Below are 20,766 nucleotides of genomic sequence, written 5' to 3'. Positions count from 1 at the left end.
TGAAGAAGCTTTCTACACCGGCTTCTTCACAATCAGCACAGATATATTCGGCCCGACGCTATTGGCTCCACATGCAAGATATGAATCACTGCTCAAGATGAGAGAAAGCCTACGATGAAGAAGCAGCTCAACAACCATGTCAAAGACGACATAAACAAGGAGGGGGGAAGTGTTAGAAGCTGGACACACCCTACGGAAAATGACTGCTTGGCGGATTATTAGTTTTTGTAATTAATCATTTATTGAGAAAACCAAACATTTCACCTTTGTAAATATTGGGGCTTATAAAAGTTTCCAAATTGTATCCCACTTTTGACATTTAGATTGAGTAGATGGTTAAATTGAAACATTAGGGTTTCAGAATTGTAAGGTATTTATACCACTTTTTGACCTTAATGAAAAACCTTTTGTCATTTTAAAAAAAAAGTTTAAAGTCTGTGAGTGAGCGTACTGTGTACGAGAGAGAGTGAGAGCTTCATCTTGACGCTACGCGCGCACCGGTGGTCGAAATCGAGTGCAGAGAAGTGCAGTGTGTTGCCCCCAACGAGAGCTACGTGCCAATACCTACATTGCGCGCGTACGGTCCGGTTTTGCGAGCTCCATCTACAAGCTTCATCCGGTGATTCGGTGAGCATACGTTGTCCATTTTTGCATTGCAGCATATCCACGTGTTCGCATTGAGTAGAGCTACACATTAGGCACTTTAGTTTTTTTAGAAACGACGACCTGCAAATTTCGGCCAGACATCTTACGTGATTTTGCACCGGGTGTTTTGGGTTGGGGTTTTGGTTCATAGACCTTAGGGAGAGCGACCTATTGGTGTTAGTAGGGTCTCCTTTAGGTTCTATGGCGTTTCGAGATTGTTTGATGGGTATTCGGCTCTAGAAAGCATTGTAGGAAGTTTCCTCTTATGCACTCATGAAGGCTGTAGCTTAGACATTGGGTAGAGACCTCTGTAGGAATTAGTTAGGAGTCGGTCGAGTGTAGGTTGACACCCTATGCTTGCTTCCACGGGCCTGCGGGTCGAGCTTCGTCCTTAGCTGACAAATCTTGTTAGGTGAGTTCTCGATGTGCTGACGTCCGTCGCGGCGTATCTGTCCAACAGCATGGATGTATCACAATTCAACATCCTCCTACATAAAATGTAAACTTATATCCCTACATTGCCAAATTCCCAAACATGTGTACTAGTGTCCCTTAATCTCAAGTCAATAGGTAGTACCTTGGCACAAGTTAGAAGCCTAGCTTCTCAGGAATACAGACAATATTTTCCAAATCAAAGGTTTAAACATAAACAAACAAGAAAACTTGAAATTTCTAACCTAGGCGCCTTGTTGTTGCTAGTTGTCCTGAATTTTTGAGGTAAAAAATCACTTGAGAGTAAATTTTAGCGTGATTTTGTTGTCTTGTTGGAATCTAGCTCATAGCCATGTATATCGATAAAGGGAGAGCTATCGTATGTACCTTGTATTCCCTCTTGGCTTGTGTCATATTGACACCCTCACTCAGGCCCGTTGCAAAATCTCCCCTCTTGGAAGCCTCAATGCAAGATGCCTAAAATTGAAGCCATGTTTCATACAAGTACTTTTGTGCTCATAGCCAAAAGATGTGCCTACCGACACAAATAAGCTGGCAAAGAGAATCAACCGTCACAAACCCTTTCAACTAAAATTGGCCAATAGTGCCACGTGGTAAGTATTCTCCGCCAACTTCTAGAAACGGTGACAAGTAGGCGACCATGCCGAGAAACTTTGCATCCTTCATCAAGTCTAGCCACGCTTCAGATCAATGCAGTTTGTACTCAAGCCATGCTTGACTCTGGTCTTCAAAATAGTCGTTGGTCTTTGCTAACAATGTATTCAGTAAACATGCGGTTCTTATGGTAAATGTCACAAGGCGTGCTTGAGCTTTGAGTGCTTAGAGTGCACACACATCTTTTGCATGCCATAACTAACGAGCACAATCTCAAAAATAAAAATAAAATCCAACTACATATCTTGTGAATAACCCGTGACGACGTGCCTTGTCATCATATTAATCCGACAAATTTTAATAAAAAAGAAATCGATAACTTTTGCATGGTCGCTTCTCGGCCTTCGGCACCTTGTCGATGCAAAAATACCAAGTGTTGAAATGCAATTTCCAACATCAAAATCAAATTCCCTTGCCTTATCATATCGTCGGTTCATCACCTTGCCAATTTCCATTGTGAAAAGCCTTGGGATTCTGCTACTTTGATCGTAAGTAGTTCCCTTTGTGAAGATGCTGTGTGTTTTCCTCAGCAAGATTGTGATATTGCCAAGCTTTGAACATCCATACTCAAAAGCAAAACTTCATGTCGATATTGGGGAAGTTTTTCAAAGCTTGTTGTGTACCATGTACCGCTCTACAGACAGGGGGTGGAAACCACCTATTACCTCCCTAAAGGACCCAAAATTTTATTGCGTTGAGGGTGCTCTTTGAGTTTGAACTCAAAAAACTCCCAACTCCAGTGATGGCAGCACACAGAAGGTGCAACAAGAGAGAAATCTTCTTGCTTTGAGCAAAGCAAGTGGCAAAACGAGTTGTTGCTGAAGCAAAAGTTGCTCCCCATTAAGAAGCATATAGATATGGTACCACTCGTAGTCAAAAACTTGCAGGTCGCCTAGCCGTTGTGTATACAAGGGTACTTTCGTGCACCTTTCTCAAAAACTTTCTCAGCTCACCCCATCCACCATGAAAGCTGAGAGAGAGAGAGAGAGAGAGAGAGAGAGAGAGAGAGAGAGAGAGAGAGAGAGAGAGAATTCAAGCATGCACCATGCAAAGCTCATGCAAGACTTTTCCCCCTCCTCCATAGCTCCCCTTTTCCCTAAGCTATGATACCAATGTAAGATAGAGGGGAGATGGACTTGCTAATAACCACCCAACCAAATCCTATATATAAGCCCTTGGCCCTCTCGCTCTTAGGTATATATAGACCCCTGTACTGCAAGTGTGTCTGGCACTTTTCCAGGGTCGTGCCCTCCTAGACCTACCCTTGGCATGCCATACAACTCTTATTAGCTATTGTGGACCCTATGAAATTGTTTGTGCTAGAAACAAATGCTATAAGTAGTTGTTTGTGCTAGAAATGGATGCTAGTAATTGTGCTATTGGAGCAGTCCCTCTGCATGACATACAACTTCTATTTTAGCTATTATGGACCATATGAAACTGTTTGTGCTAGAAACAGATGCTAGTAATTGTCCTATTGGAGCAATCCTTTTGCAAGAGGGATGACCAATTGCATTTGAAAGCAAGAAACTTGATTCTGCACAACAAAATTATTATGCGTCCGAATGAGAACTCTATGCATAGTGTCTGCTTTGAAAATGTGGCAACCTTAGTTGTATGGGGCTCAATTTGAGATTGTGTTTGACCATAAAAGTATAAAATGGTTTACACAATAAACCAATTTGAAGGGTCAAAAGGCCAAGTGGGCTAAGATTCTATGCTAAGGTTTGGCATCGTAAAGGAAGATACAATGTGGTAGCTAATGCTCTAGCCGTATGCCTGAGATTAACTCTCCTCTTTAAAGAACTTTGAAGTGAGTTTTTGGAATCTCTTAAGGGAAGATATGTACATGATTAAACATACTCCAAAGTAAAGTGTGAAGCCATGTGAAAATGAGGGATTCTTCTCACTCCAATGTTGGCAATGTGTCTTTTTCCTGCACACTCAATTCTCCTCTTTTGAGTGATGAGTTGTAGAGATGGAAGATTTTTTCCATAGATAATGGGTCCTACTCCACAAAAGGAGAGTTTGTGTACCAATGGATGCATATATTTGGTGCCAAATTATTTATGAATGTCATTACAATCCTAGTGCAAGGCATCCAGGCATAAAGAAAACATGCACTCATATGACACCAGTTTTACTGGCGAGGTTTATACAGGTATGTTCAAGACTATGTCTTACATTGCCAAAAATGTCAAGTTAATAAAGTAGAGTGCCTGAAAGCAAGAGGTTTCTTGCTCAAAATTTCATTTTGGGCTCATTTTGATCTCTGTTTCCACTACAACTAAGTCTGCACAGGCAATTTTGTCATTTTGTGCAGATTTTTTGTCAATGCCAATTACTACATAACATGTCCCATGCAATCTATTGCAGGTTGTGTTGTATAGCACGTGCTGATCTCACTCAGTTTCTCTTCATTTTGGGTAGTTTTCACATCAGGTGCATGCATTTTCCATGGCTGACAACAACACAGATGTGTTCAAGATGTTTGCCTGCTGAGGACAAATTGGATGGGGACAATTACCCTATGTGGGTACGTGATGCAACATGTACTTGTGTCAAAGGGAGTTTGGAACATTGTGCGGGGCATTGATGTACGTCCTGGTACTGTGGATATGGGCGATGTTGAGGATGCTCCAGGTTTTGTTGTCAGGGTTGCTGCTGTCAGAGCTGAGCTGATTGCCTACGGCTGAGCATGCTCGTTAGGATGTAAGAGATGCGTGGGCTCATGCATTGATTGCATTGTTTATGAAGCGCACTATCACTCCTCACATCCGTTCAACAAAATCTGCAAAAACAAGATTGGGATATTCTAGCAGGTCTTTATGCAAGCCACGATGGGGCTAAAATTGCTTTGCTACGTAAAGAGCTGGAATCAAAGATTATGCATGAGGAAGATGAAATGGACACTTTCCTTGTTGGTGTCAAGGATGTTCATGAGAAGCCAATTTCTGCAAGAGAAGTCATTTTTGACAGTTCCTTTGTGCAGGCTGTTCTTGATGCTTTGCCAGATTCTTACTAGACTTTTGCTAGTACATGGAGACTTATGACCCAAGGAAATCCTGAAGACTTTTGCTAGTACATGGAGACTTATGACCCAAGGAAATCCTGAAGTTGTCAAGTTTGATGCATTATGCACATTGTTGTTGCAAGAGTCACCTTCTAATAAAAACAAGACTAGGCAGCGTGCAGTTGGACATGCTTTTATTGCAGCTCAAAGGAAAGGTGGGACAGCAATGTAATCGCTTCTTATGGTTCTGCTACGAGTGGCAAAACTTCTCTTTCTAATGCTTTTGCTAGCAGCACTTCCTCTAGCAATTATAGCGATAAGGGGCAAAAGAAGATGTGTTGCCATTATTGTAAAGCTAATGATCACTTGATCAAGCAGTGTCCAAAATTGAAGGCAAAAGAGGCTAAGAAGAAAGAGGCTAGATCTACGGGGTGCAATACAAGTGCAATGATTGTAGATTCTTCAGTCAAAGGAGATTGTGATATGCAAAATGGGCATTTAGTGCAGAGTGCACTTATGATCCTTTTGTCCATGATGCATGTATGTCAGTTGCTCTGCAGATTCATATGTGTGGAATTTTTACAATGGTGCTACAAAGCACATTACCTCACACCATGATTTGTTTACCTCTATTGAGTCTGTCCCTCATGGGAATACGGTGACTTGTGCCAACAATGCCTCTTATCCTATTCAAAAAGTTGGAAAGATTGTGCGTACTACTACAAATGGCAGTTCTTTCACACTTGTTGATGCATTGTATGTACTTGAGATAAAAAAGAACCTTTTGTCTCTATCTGCACTAGCCAGACTTGGTCTCCTAGTCAAATTTGTGGATGACAGATGTACAATTCATTATCTCAATTTTGGTGATGAAATTGTTGCATCTGGCCTTTTGCATCATGGGCTGTATAAACTCACTTTGTATCACAAGTGTGGATAAAATTTTGTGCAGATTCAAGGGTTGTTTCAACTGCAAAACTATGGCAAGCACATTTTGGGCATCCGAATTTTACCAGTTTGCTATGCTTGTTTGCAATACTCTAATACGGTTGCTTCTTTTTTGCCTCTTGAAGCACTTGTAAAACATGTTTGTGAAGGCTGTATTTTGGGTAAAATGCAACATGCTAAGTTTCCAAAGGATGGGTCAGTTCGTGCTACATGCAGATTGCAACTTGTGCATAGTGATGTTCGTAGGCCTATGCAAACTCCATCCTTGGGAAATTACTTGTACTTTGTGATTTTCATTGATGACCACTCTAGGCATGCATGGGTATATCCGTTGAAAGCTAAGCCCGAAGTGTTTATGTGCTTCAAGCAATTTCTTGCTATGACTGAAAATGTACGAAATGTACTATGGGCACCCTCCGTTTCGGTCGGGGGGGGGGGGGGGGTATATGTCTCATGAATTTAATGCATTTTTTACTAGTTGTGGGATAAAACACCAATGTACAGTGCTGAATACACCTCAACAAAATGGTGTTGTTGATAGGAAAAACAAGTCTCTTACAAAAATGGCATGATGTATGGTCAAGAGTCAAGCTTTACCACATTTGTTTTGGCTCGAAGCTTTCATGTGTGCCACTTATGTACTCAACACGTGTCCTAAAAAAGTGTTGCAGTCTATGACTCCATATGAAGCATGGCATGATAAAAAGCCATTTATTGAGTGCGTGCGTGTTTTTGGTTGTTTGGCTATGGTTTAGTGCCACAAGAATAGTGCAAAAAATTGGATGATAAGGCTGTCAAATGTATTTTTGTTGGTTATAGTGCTGAAAAGTTACTGGTTGCACCATCCGCAAACAAACCATATTTTTGTCTCACGTGGTGTTGTGTTTGTGGAAGATTTATTGTCATGTACTAGAGATAGTAACGTAAGCTCATAGGACATTTATGAGTTTATTGCCTCTTTTCAACGGTGAAAGTTTGAATGTAAATTCAAATGAGGGAAATTTACAGCCTATGGGGGTTTTTGAAAATGTTATAGATCAGCCTATTATTGATGCAAATGTACATGATGTACTTGATGAGGAAAGGGCTGGAAATGAGCAGGCTAGAGGTATGCCAAAATGGCTGGTGCACACTTTGCGTGACAGTAAATTGGATGCACCTTTGTCTAGTTGTACTCATTCAGGTTCTCGCCATGCCTCTTATGCATCAGATTGTTATGCTTTGGCTGTGTCTAGCTTATGTGATATAGAGGAACCTCTATCTTTTGATCAAGCACATAATTCAAAAAATTGGATGGTTGCCATGCAATCAGAATATGATGCACTTATAGAAAATGACACATGGAATTTACATGATTTGCCTCCTGGCAAAAAGGCCATTGGTACAAAGTGGGTCTACAAGATGAAAGCAAGCCGGATTGTGAGGTTGATCGCCATAAGGCTCGACTTGTTGCAAAAGGCTATGCACAGTAGAATGGCATAGATTATAAAGAAACTTTTGCTCCCACTTGTTGTATTACTATTGTTCGTTTTCTATGTGAATTGGCAGCTCATTTTTTGTTGGGATGTACATCAATCCGATATTGTTACTGCTTTCTTAAATGGTGACATTTTTTAGGAAGTCTATGTAACGCAGCCTCACGGTTTTGTCAAGAAAGGACAAGAGGACAAAGTGTGCAGATGTAACAAGGATTCGTATGGGTTGAAGCAATCTCCTCATGCTTGGTATGAGAAAGCTGACACTCATTTGGTCAAACGAGGCTTTAATAACAGTCCAACAGAAAGCACATTGTGCGTCAAGCATGAGGGTGATGTACTTTTCATTGTTGTTCTTTATGTGGATGATTTGCTGATCGTTGGTCCCAATGAGGCACATAATGTTGAATTTAAGGCTGATTTGAATGCTACTTTCAAGATGAAAGATTTGGGGTTGTTGCGTCATTACTTGGGCACACAATTTAAGTAGTGTGATGGTGGTATTGCCTTGTGTTGTCAGAAAAGTTACATATAGACATTGCTATGTAAGTTTGGACTTGAGGATTGCAAAACTATAGCCACTCCCATGGAAAAAGGTTTGAAGTTGAGTCTACATGATGATGGTGATCTTGTTGATGTCACTCTTTACCAAACTGTTGCTGGCTGCCTCATTTATGTATGCAACATAAGGCCGGATATTCCAGTTGCAATCTCACAGGTCAGCAGATTTATGCATAGCCCAGGGTCTAAGCATTGGCTGGCAATCAAGAGGAGTTTTTGATACTTGAGTGTCACTTTGCATCTTGGCTTGTTTTATCTCAAGGGGGGGTCATTACCTCTAGATTTACATGCTTTTTTCGACTCAGAATGGGCTGGTTGTTATGACACGCGAGTGTCCACAAGTGGTTTTTGTTTCATGCTTGGCAGTTCATGTATTTCATGGTTGAGCAAGAAGCAACCTACTATGGACACTTCCAATTGTGATGCTAAGTACAGGGCAGTCTTCACAGCTACGATTGAGTGTGTATGGCTCAGACGCCTTATGGCTAATTTGGGTGTTGGACAATACATTGCCAACATCATCTACACTGACAATCATAGCACATTGGCAGTTGTAAGGAATCCAATTTTTCATGCTCGCACAATGAAAATTGAGAGGTGCATTACCACTATGTCAGGGAGAGGCTCTCAGCAGGAGAGATTAGCTTGGCTTAGTGCCAAGACAGTACAACCTTGCAGATCTTTTCACAAAGGCATTGTCTTGTGAGAAGTTCAAAGCTTACGGCAAAGTTTTGGGCGTGCTCCCCTTTGTGGATTGATCCTGTCCTTAGGGCCTGGCACTTCTCTTTTTTCTTCGTGCTAGCCCTCGTTCACCGCATCACTCCCAGGGGGATTTGTTACTATATACATGTGGTAGTGATGTGTGTGAACACACTAGGACCGCCGGGGGATTTTTTCCCATTTAGGAGGTTTTTCCCCCCGTGCATTGTATATACGCCCATTACTCTAGGGCTATCTATCTTTCCATTGCACACTAAGTAATACACTCTCTGTTGTATGCCTTGAGCTTCCTTCGTCTTCTCCAAGTTGTGTGCGTTTCCCTGCAACCCTAATTCCAACATTCTCAACATCACAAAAGCTAGACACAACCAAAGCATAATAATTTGATGCATAAGATGCATGGTGAGAACATGAACGAGTACAACTAGTCAAAGGTGCATCCAATTTATTGTCATGCAAAGTATGCACCATCCACTTTGGCATACCTCTAGCCCGCTCATTCTCATCCCTTGCCTCATCAAGTATATCATGTACATTTGCATCAATAAAAGGTTGATCTGTAACATTTTTAGAAACCCCCATAGGTTGTACATTTGCCTCATTGGAATTTACATTCAAACTTTCACCACGGCAACAAAGTGTCATAAATGTCATGTTAGCTTACATTATTGTCTCTAGTACATGACAACAAGGGCTGCATAGAATCTTCCACCAATGCAACATCCCGTGAGACCAAGATACGCTTTGTTTGCGGATGATACAACATGTAACCTTTTCTTTCAGCACTATAACCAACAAAAATGCATTTGAAAGACTTATCATCCAATTTTTTGCACTACGTTTGTGGCACCAAAGCATAAGCCAAATAACAAAAAACGCACATGTGCTCAATAGAAGGCTTTCTATCATGCCATGCTTCATAAGGAGTCATAGATTGTAAAGCTTTTGTAAGACACGTGTTAAGTACATAAGTGGCACACATGATGGCCTCAAGCCAAAATGAATGCGGTAAAGCTTGACTTTTGTCATAAAATCTAATATCTAGCTTACCCAAATGATTTTCTCATATTAAACTGATCATTTAATGTGGGAGAATAAACAGGAACAAGAGTTAGAATTGAGACATGTGCCTCTAGACCTATCTCAGCATGGGACCAAAAGGAGAGATGGTTGCATCTCAATACGGGTCCAAAAGGATATGGTCTACCAAAGAGCAATGTGCAATAAGTGCTTCTAGACTTATCTCAGCAGGGGACCAAGAGGAGAGATGGTTACATCTCAATACGGGTCCAAAAGGAGGTAGTCTATCAAAGAACAACATGCAATTAATGGAGCTTAAAATACCTTAGGGTTAGCTTCATTAAACACCTCCAATGGTTAGTGTTTAAAAGTCCTTTGACCTTAGGCAAGCTAGGGCTGAGCTTGAGGTAGGAACCTGACCTAAACTTACCTTTGACCCTAGGCAAGCTAGGGCTGAGCTTGAGGTGGGAATCCGACCTAAACTTGCCTTTGACCTTAGGCAAGCTAGGGTTGAGCTTGAGGTGGGAACTCCACCTAAGGTGCTTGTCATGCTTGATGACTAAGGTACTTGAGGTACTTATCGTACTTAATGAGGAAGTTGCTTGAGAAGCTTTCTATGCATGGGGGGTAAGGTGCTTGAGTGAAAAAGAGACCCTACAAACTTAATGAGGAAGTTGCTTGAGAAGCTTCCTATGCATGAAAGTCCCAAAGTTAGGGGAATCTTTGACCTTACCTTCCACTCACCCAAAGGGCACCCCTTTTCTAGAAGGGCACATGGGACACATGTCAGACTCTCACTAAGCTTAACCACTTGGTGTGCTTGAATGCTATCGGTTGGGCTAAAGAGCCATCCAATGAGCTTCTAGTTCCATCCATCAAATATCTAGATATTTTCAAGCTCTCTCTCTCTCTAAAGGGTAAGGAGGACACTTGTCAAAAGACTACCCATGTACTTGACTGCATGCTACATGTGATTGTCTAGGGGGAGAGGGGTCCAATGAGCTTGCACCATGTGGAAAAGTTGCAACTCGCCCCAAGCAAGCAAGGGGGGTGCTAGGGGGCTATACACCACACACACACTCATTTTGTGGATCCATTCTCACTTGGTGAAAGTTGAGGAACTCCACCTCCTTCTCCAAGCTTGTGAGAAGTGAGAGCCTACACCAACACTCTTGGCTATGGAATGCAAATCCAACCAAGAGCCATGCTTCAATGCTTAAGCTTGCCGTCTTCTCCATCTTCACTACTATGCTATTATGTATGCTGGCAAGAAGAGTGATGATAAGTGCGGAATTATTTCTTTCTCCTATGGAATGTTTCTTCTTCCTCTTCCCTACCCTCATTCCCTGCTAGCTCTCTCCACCTTCGAAGGTGTTTGAGGCCTTGGGAGTGAGGCTTGGGATAGTTAATGATTTCTACAAAGTTTATGTTATGCTTGTGATGCATGAAGCTTTACATCTTCATTGCATCACCTAGGTCACAAGGAACACAAAAATTGTATTGTACCAAGTCTCTCTTGATGGGAGAAACTATAATACAAACGCCTATTGGAGGGGGAACCGGATCCATATGAATCCGGTCCTCAACTATTGTCATATTCTCTAAACTCTCTCTCTTGCAAAAGAATTGTTCATGTCAAGTTAACTAAGTACCATGTTTATGTTGGTACCATCAATTAAGTCCACCCGCTATGCTCACAAAGTAATCTCACAAAAGTGCTTTATCTAATTTTCTAATTCCGCTACTCTCAAAGTTCATAGACCATTTCCATTACATTGGTATCAGAGCATTTGGTTTTTCTTTTCTTGCTTAAGAAGAGAGGTCCTTAAGTAGCCTATAAATGGTTGATTTTGTTAATTATATTAAGGTAAGTGGGACTAGTATCTATTATCGGTTTTGTTGAGCTCACTATGTGGGATATAGTGCACACCTCGGGAGCTTTGGTCTTAATAATGGAGTCTTCTTAGACTTGCCTACGGCTTTACCATTATTGAGCCATAAGAAGTCCGAAAGGAGCTATCCCTCGACAAGTTCGCTATGTTAGACCCACTCCACTACTCTCTATAATTAACCAATTCGAGCCATGGGTGTAGATACTTAAGTGCCTATTTTCAAAGGCTAAGAGGAGTAGCAACTAAGGTTTTGAATTGCCAAAACATTCACTAAGTAAACACATAAGTTTAATTAACATGGTTGACAATATCCAAGAGAGTAGGATGAACATGATAACTTTGATTTTGCACATGAAGGTGCTAATGATGATGCCCCCATGTTTGTTAATTATCTTGTTACTAGGTTGCAACAAGCTATGGGCAAACCCCGCTTTGCAAGCCGAAGTTGCTCAACAACTTCGTGCTTATGGGATTTCCTTTCCTCTCCAAGAGGAGAGAGAGCTTAGGAAGCCTCTTGATGAGACCCCCAAAAGAAGACTCTCTCCCATACGAGAGGAGGGATCCAAAGATCAAGTAAGTAATGAATCCCTAAGTTCCTCCAAAGATGTGGCTCCTCGAAGAAGGCGGACTAAACAGTTGCCAACTCCTCCCAAGAGGAAACGATTAACCCATAGTCCTTCTCCTCGTCACTCCAAAGGGGAAGAGAGGAAACAAAAAGGAAGAAAAGGGCAAGAAATAGGTCACCCTCTTCTCCTTCTTCTTCACCTTCCTCCTCTACCGATGAAAGCTATGGCTATCCTCCTAGAGAATACAAGAGGGGAGGACATCGCAAATTTTACCCTGCATGGCGAAGGTCACAAAAGCTAAAGAAGTTCAAAGAGGGAGGACATAGTATCTCTTTTCTCATATGTGATGGCACCTTTGATGCTACCGACAAAGTATTGGCCTTCATCCAACATTCTCATGCGGCCTTTGGTGACGAGGGCTTCATGGATTCCTCCAAGCTACGCCATGTACCTATGCACTTCCAAAAATCAGCTCGTCAATGGTGGGCTAGCCTTCGTGGAAATGGCAAAGCCCCAAAGACATGGAAAACTCTACGAGTTTCCATCATGAAGCAATTCCTTGCAAGTGATGCAAAGGACAAAGTGCTTACCAAATGATGAAGTTTAAAGCTTCTCTCTCATGAGTATATCCACAAATATGTGGACAAGTTTTGGGATTTATATCTCAAGGCTACTATCTTTCAAAAGATATACTTTGTCGAGCAAAAGCAATCATTCTGTACGGGATTACCCAAAGAGATGGCCAAGTATGTCAACTCTCAACGGCCTGGTTCTATCACCAAAATAATCCACTACACCATGGTTTCTTCGTGCATCAATTTCCAACAAGGGGCTGGACAGAATGTCAAGCCCATGGAAAATAAAGACAAAAGTGATGCCAAGGGGAAAACCAATGCTCAAAATTCTTACCAATGCTATTCCAACAAAAACAACAATCGGTCCAAGGAGAAGGGAGTTTACAAAGGTAAATATAAACTCTCTCCTAAAGAGCTAGAATCTTTTCATAAGGACCACAAACATTTTAAGTGTGGGGAGCAAGGCCATGGTTATCGTCCTTGCCCCAAGAGAATTGCCCGTAATGAGACTCCTAGAGTCTCTATGTTTGAAGCTCCAAAAGAGGATGCTCATTGCCAAGGATTTCTCCCTTTCCTATGCTTGGGGAAAGATGCAAGAGCATGATGCCTTTATTTTGTTTGACCCTAGTTCAACTACCAACTTCATACCCACGGAGTTGACCACTAAGCTAAGCATACAAGCCCACGAGATGGGAGATGCATTGAAAGCCAATGGAGCTATCAAGGGACAAGACATCTCGGTTACTTCCTTAATTGGAAAATTAAGGCTTCATGTCCAAAGCTATGTGGACAAAAAGGAATTCTTCATCTCCCCTCTCAAACATGAGAATGTTATCGTTGGGGCACCATGGTTTAACTGCATGGCTTTCAACATGAAGTTCCTTGAAAGGAGAATCTAATTAACCTACAGGGAAAAGAGCATGTACATAGGTGCTAATGAGTCGGGGAACACCATATCCTTGCAATAAAGGGAATCAAGAGGAATTAGAGTTGTCTAATTTCCTAAATGGATCCCAAGATGTTTTCATTGATGACATCCCTAGTGAGCTACCTCTAAAATGAGGGATGATGACCATGTAATTGAGCTCCTACCAAAAAGCTCACTGCCTAACAAGCCTCCTTATCGAGTTTCACAAGCTCAACAAGAGGAGAGCATGAGGCAAGTGCATGAATTGGTGGAAAAAGGGATGGTGAGCTCTAGTTCCTCTCCATTTTGTTCACCGTTGCTTTTAGTGCAAAGGAAAGATGACACATATCACATGTGTGTCGACTTCCCGGGGGATTCACTATTAGTAATGGGGGGATGTCACCTGCGTGCTTCAAAATTAGAGAAACCTCCCTATGTACGGTATCTTACATGCTAACGTACCCCCCTACATACGGACAAGATACGGACATTCTCGCAATGAGCCATCCCCCCTCATACGGATTTTGTACGGAATGTAATGACCCACTATTTTATGTATACTAGTAACATAACAATTTAGAAGCACATGCTATTGTAAAAATACATGATGAACTACAAATGAACAACAAGTGTATAGTGTAGTGTGTTTTCATTTGCAATAGATGTTAAGAGAACAAACCATGAAAAGCAACAAATATAATGAATACTAAACTAAAATAAACCAATCGTTTTCAATGTAATTTGTCAAAAAACGAATAGGTAAACTGATACAAATCTCAATCTCATAACATATGATAGTAGCCACCTACTTAGTAGGCTTCCCACATGGGATTTAAGGCACACATTGAAATAGATTGTTCTTTAAATAACAAATAATGCATACTCTTAAACAACCATGAAAAACTTCACTCATCAAATCAAAACACATTACAAAACAACCCATTAAAAGATTAATCTTTTTGAACAAAAACAATTATATGTGATATGAATGCACGTCTATGCTTAAGCAAAGTGAAACTTTTAAAAAAGCACCATCTGTATTTAATTTTGAGTTTGTACATAAAATATAAATCTTAAAAGATTTGCCAAAGTCTCCTTTGTACGGAGACCTATTTCTCCAAAAAAACCAGTACACCCTTTTCTTGGGCTCCCACATGGGATTTTCATCACATAATTTCTTTTTCCAAAAAAAATGTCCACCTCATCTTGGGCTCCCACATGGGATTTAAGGATTATCTTACACATTAAAATCAAGCACATTTTCAATAGAGTCAAAGTAATCTAACTTCAAAGTGGTAGTATGACCTGCATATCATAGTACATAGGAAACCTCCAATCACAAAGTCTAATCACATGATTACCAAAAGGCCACGTCCACATCGATAGGCGATCATGTACAAAGCAAACACAAAATGAAACATAAAAGTAGCCTACCAAATTAACTTAAGAACCCTCAAAATCAAACTACATTCCAACTATTAGTATCTCATGCTTCTCAGACTACACAATCAACAAAATGGCATGTCCATGTCATATGGCTGCCGTGTAAATAAAATACATAAATCAAAACATCAAAATGAAATGTCTAAACAAAGTTTCCTAAATGAAGTGCGCATCCCTTAATCAACATTTCACTGGTCCACATGCCATGTCGGACAAACATCTTTCATAGAGCACATCATCTTTTTATGCAAATACTTTTATCTAGGTACTGAGCACAATTCTAAGTCAATATTTTCAAAGCATAGTCATCCCTCATCTTTGCCACTTGATTGGTTTACTTGCTCCCTTCGTATCTTTTCAGATAACACATATTGTGTATCTATATCTTTGGCATGCTTACTCTTCTCTCTTTTTACACACCAAGCCAAATCCCAAGCCTTTGAGCTTTATCGAATGAACACCTTTGTGAAGAGCTTCATATAAATCATGGATGTACTTCTCCATGTTACCAATGTAACTATACGCAAACTGGCAAGCTTTGTCTTTGCTTGTAGCAAAGGTTTCCTTGGAGACCGCACTTACAATTTCTTTTTCAAGCATTTTGCCTATGAGCGTCTCATTTTGCACAATACTTTGTACCTGCTTCTCCGGTAATTGACTAATCACCTTGCAGAGAGTTGACCTTAGAGACTAAAGAAATGCCTTCTTCTTACCCTCTGCCATAATGACTATATAGATATACTATTAAAAAGAAGAAGCATTCAAGTCAACCTACATATATATATATATACCTAGATGAATCCAGGATAAGCCCAGATTCACCCTTAAAGGAAAGTGCAAGGTATAGACCTATGGTAGTCACCCACAAGACAATATAACCATCAACTCCATCATGCATAGTATTGACTAAATACCACGACATCCCCACTAACGTCGTCAGTGCCCAATAGTGGGTGTAGAACTAGGTACTAACAAATGCTCCCAAACACAACACACACCACACGCACACGCACATGAGCATACATAAACACAAAGTTCAACATACTGAGTTTTTGTCATGACTCCGGAGATCAAGGGCAGACTCAGCCATAATGAAGCATAGCACTAAAAGAAGCATTAAATCAAAAAAATTAGCACACAAATGAGGTAGTTGATAGCGCATATGCACCACAAAAGATAGAAAGAATTAGCACAATATCAATTGGTCGTAACTCGGACGAAAGATCCCCATTTTCAACCCTCAAAAACGCAGCCAAAACAATCATTTTCAGCCACCGAAACAGCCTCGAAATTCAGCAGTTAGAAGATCACAGATTTCAGCCCTAAAGTCATCGTCGTCATCGCATAGTCTTAAGTTGCATCAGTCCATTGCATACGCATTGTACCACTTTGTGCAATCAATAAGTAGACTACTCTCGCCGACGAGAGTGGAGCCTTCGGAGGAGGGTTTTACAACGTCTCTTGTGTCGTATCTCTCTCTATCTCTCAGACTCATACACTTGCATGCACATTGTCCACTCACTTTGTTCATGATCATAGCACTTTCCATTAAGAACGGAAGGCTCTCCCTTCCATAAGAATTAAAAGGAACCTTGAGCACAGTTCGGAGCACTCATCTTGAGCAAAGCGCAAACAATCATTCCGCTGCACGTAACAACGTCAAACTATCACATCAAAGCTCCTGCATTAACCTAATGTGACACATTGGTATACCATATTTCACTTTGAAAACTAGAAGAACTAAAGGTGAAAATCGATAGCTCAAGATGGCACACCCAGTCAAGCCATATGACCATGTGCAAATTGAGACTATATTTGCATCAAAGCTCCTGCATTAACCTAATGTGACACATTGGTATACCATATTTCACTTTGAAAACTAGAAGAACTGAAGGTGAAAATCGATAGCTCAAGATGGCACACCCGGTCAAGCCATATGACCATGTGACAAATTGATACTATATTTGCATCAAAGCTCCTGCATTAACCTAATGTGGCATTGGTATACCATATTTCACTTTGGAAACTAGAAGAACTGAAGGTGCAAATCGATAGCTCAAGATGGCACACCCGGTCAAGTCATATGACCATGTGACAAATTGAGACTATATTTGTAATTATATACAAAATAAAGACACTATGTATGTGTGACACATAGACCCAAGGTATGCTAGACGTGTCTTTTGCCAAGATGCAAACGAACCGATCGAGTGCAATCCAGACGTTCATCTAAGTAGAGGCCATAAGCATGAATAAATGCAAAAAAATCCCAACCATTTGAATGAGCCTCATCTCAAAAATCTGAAGCATTCACGACACGCAGACCCCGTTTCCAGAGAGTGTAAGCTCTTGTTCAAAAGCAGAATTTCCATCTCTCAATAGGTGATGGGAAAGCATTAGGCTTTGATGGCGACAATCCAGCCATGAGTCTTACTCACGCGCTTGGAAATAGCCTGGACGCATGAACTCACATACGACCTTGAATAGGACATCAAGTGGAGAACCTCTTGCACGTATTTTTCCTCCATCGGAGTGTCATTATGGCTCGTAGCCTTCACAATAGCTACTTCAAGGTCAACCAAAACCTGCACTTGCTACCTTGGCTAAGGAGATGCTAGTCTGATCCTTCAAAACCCCCAGGGCACTGCAAAGTGACACCTACGTTGGGGCCATCATCAAGATGTAGATCAAACGCACAGGTGCGTCAGTGATGTAACACACAAGAGAAAATAAGTGTTGGATTCTTTCAAGTACCTACCATTATACCATTTTTGGAGATTGCTAAAACTATATCTTAGTTAGAGCGCATCACAAATAGTTTAGCTACAATTATCTTTCCTCTTATAGATTATTTAAAGGATTATTAATATATATATAGTACGATGTTGAAGCTAATGTGACTATCTCTTGCATGCCCTATTGAGAAATCAATCTCACGATAAAGTGGTCATGAAATTACGAGACCGACTAAGGTGGTCGAGCGGAAGGCTTGACCAAGTGGCTAGGTAAAGCATGTGATCTAGTATGTGGGGGTATCGAATGTTAATCCATTAAGGCCTAGCTCAAGGCTTTTATGTTGGCAACCTTCTTAGGTGAGTTAACCTCCAATATGAGCATCGAGCCAACATTGCATGCCCACACTTGTCGATGCTTGAAATATCTAGGATGCGGATGTGGCTTACTTTGGGCCATCATGCATTATGATAAAAACGTATGATAAAAACGCATGATACACACCCAAAACTTTTAAATGCCTTTGAAGGGCTGAAGGGCTACCCCTGTTGATCTTTGTCCGCCTTCCCCTCTTTGCGTTTCTCTCTCTCGCTATGTAATGTACTCAAGGCTAAGCTGAGACAAGCTTTTCCCCAATGGCAAACTTTTCTAAGCTGCATCTTATTGTTCCTCTTTGGAAAACCAATTGTTTAGGTTGTGGTAATGACAAGGGGTTATGGTTCAACCCCTACAAAATGTAGATGTGGGTGGGTTCGTGGGCACAATCCTATTCAACTAGCTGTTCTGAAGCATCCATTGGGGAAGAAAAAAGGTTGCAAATTGAGAAGTTTGAAGATCACACTCAATTCAGTGGCATAATGCATCATTCTAGGTTAATTTGTTTAAAATTCATTTGAGTCGTTAGTGTGATAAGATTGAAGAGTACCCAGATTTTATAAATCTAGGGTGTCTTTTGTCCTATCAGTCCTTACACATAGCTTTCCTACTTGTCTACTGGAAGCTCAATTGGCAAAGGGCACTATTGATCAATGCAAGTGCTGCTTGCTCTACCAAATTCCTCACAATCATGGGAGCATGCTGCTCACAAATGACAACCTAACTTATGCTAGAGGAATCACTCGATGCATACAGGCAGACCAAGATGATTGATTAAAATGGAGAAGCTCAAAGGCATGATATAATTTAATTACTCACAATGCTATTATATATCACTCGTCGAGATTTCGACAGAGCTTGAAACCTCTTGTGTCTTTGGCTGCAGCACGCGCAGCAAGCTCCAAGCCTCCAAGACGCAGCATCGAGCAGCTCAGAACAGACTCAGGAGCTCTTGCAGTAGACGTAGCAGGCTGCAGCGTAACTGGCACAACAACCGGGTGCAATTAATCCCAAGGACATTGTAAAATTAAGCAAAAAACAATAGCTAGTAGCTTTTGTAACACGGAAAATCAAATTTTATTTGTTTGAAAAGTGAAGTTAAATGTCCAAAGTTGCATGTTGGCTAACCTGTACTAAATTTTGGCCTTAGAGGAGTAGTCGATGTCATCCACCATCCCAGCTCGAAGAACCCAAAGAAAATGTTGTTGGCTGGCAAGGAGGCCATTCAGAAACTCTTCACATTGGGTTTTGGAAAGGATAGTTGTGCTCCCAAAGGAGATGTATAGAATAGATGAGATGGGATGTTGATTTAGCCAAGCCAAGCAACCTTTGTCTTCTTCCCACAAGCTAGTGGCGCTCTCCTCATTGAGAGATTCTACCCAAAACCCCACATCATAAATCGGAACATTGCAACATTTAGATAGAGTGGCAATGGCACAAGCCTCAAGATCTTCATAGCTGTTGACGACGACAGCGTGGGCTCGAGTGTCGCACACTTGCCATGACTTGGTTGAGTTGGTCCACAAAGAGACTGTTTCATTTGTGACATACCTGAAATGAGGAATATCTTCGTTGCGTAATGTTGGTAGACCAGCAAGTTCCCAAAAAAGCTTTTGCATTTCTACACTTGTTGCTATTGTTGCCTCCTTCACTGCAAGGCACCAAATTCTACATGTTGAGGGTGGCCTAGGCCTTAAAATCTTAAGAGACAAACAATGAAAATATTCACCTTCAATGTCCTTGAGACCTCAAGGACAGCAAAGGCAAACTTGACTTTACAAACGTTGATGCCCTTTTGAGGATACGATGGTAGCCACTAAACTAGAAGGAACTTTGCATGCGTGCGTGAGTGCGTGTGTGTGCGTGCATGCGCGCGTGTGTGTGTGTGTGTGTGTGTGTGTGTGAGAGAGAGAGAGAGAGAGAGAGAGAGAGAGACCTTCTTCAAGGGATAGAGCTCCCCTAGTGTGAGGTAATGGGTGAACAGAAGGCGTGAAACGCAGCACAGGTAGAGCACAATGCGGGGAATGTCGAGCTTGTCAGCAACATCTTGGGTAGGGAACGTGATGTTGAAGTCGGAGAGGAGGCAGGTGACACGAGGGCCATGTCGGCTGAGAGAGAGGATGAGCTGCTCGAGATCGGGGGCAATGGAGACCAAGGCATCATAGGCTTCCAGCAAGGAGAGCTTGAAGCCGTTGGAGAGGTCGATGCCACAAAGCGGGAGGCGGATGCGGCGGACAAGTGAATGAGGGGCAGCAGCAGCCGTAGGGGTTATAGCTGGGTAAGGATTGTGGTGCTCCTGTGCCAGAGGCGAGGCATCGGCGGCGTCGGAAGTGGTGATGATGATGTCAGATTGTTGCTTGGCTAGCAGCTTGCAGAGGCGCATGAGCGGGTTGAGATGTCCTGGTGTCAACAAGGGCATCGCCACCACATGTTGCTGCTCCTGCTTCTCACGAGCCATTGCCGTTTCCTCGACTCCCTCTCCGCACAGCTGCTTTCTTTGCCCGTCTACACATGGGCTCCAATGCCCTCCATGACTTTCATCCTCGATTTTCAAAACCCCCTTCTCGATTTTCAAACACCCCCACAGGGTAGGCCTCTCTCAAGACTAAGGCCCATGTCACACTAGGTCGGCGGTCATCGTATGAAAGGGAGAGCAGCCAATAAAATTCGTTGCCTTCAGCTTTTCAAGTCACACTAGGCGGTGGCCAAGGAGAAAAAGGTCCATGTTGGACTGTTGAGTCACGACCAGGGATGGAGAAAAACATCCGAGGGGTCATCGTCGCCTA

The 20,766-nt window shown here is 41.7% G+C and overlaps 1 protein-coding gene across 3 annotated transcripts in view; it reads right to left on the bottom strand.

Annotated features, from left to right (window-relative positions):
* LOC147437688 (UDP-glycosyltransferase 76E1-like) overlaps positions 1-20,527 on the bottom strand; it is a 110,065-nt gene extending 89,538 nt beyond the window's left edge. The window contains exons 1-4 of one of the 3 annotated variants that reach the window (XM_086487188.1): positions 19,917-20,055; positions 19,308-19,631; positions 19,109-19,189; positions 18,800-18,962 (exon numbers count right to left, since the gene is read on the bottom strand). In XM_086487188.1, the coding sequence (XP_086343314.1) occupies positions 18,814-18,962; positions 19,109-19,189; positions 19,308-19,599 (522 nt within the window). In that variant the 5' untranslated portion in view covers positions 19,600-19,631; positions 19,917-20,055 and the 3' untranslated portion in view covers positions 18,800-18,813. Of the gene's footprint in view, positions 1-18,799; positions 18,963-19,108; positions 19,632-19,709; positions 19,890-19,916 lie in introns of those variants that run through there. The other 2 variants (XM_086487187.1, XM_086487186.1) reach the window with 2 other exon arrangements.
* Between the last annotated feature and the right edge of the window lie 239 nt (positions 20,528-20,766).

Source organism: Adiantum capillus-veneris, chromosome 17 (assembly GCF_014529385.1).
Source record: "Adiantum capillus-veneris isolate H3 chromosome 17, ASM1452938v2, whole genome shotgun sequence".
Lineage (NCBI taxonomy): Eukaryota > Viridiplantae > Streptophyta > Polypodiopsida > Polypodiales > Pteridaceae > Adiantum > Adiantum capillus-veneris.
Note: the sequence above shows the minus strand (reverse complement) of the source record. Positions and strands in the feature narration are given on the sequence as shown.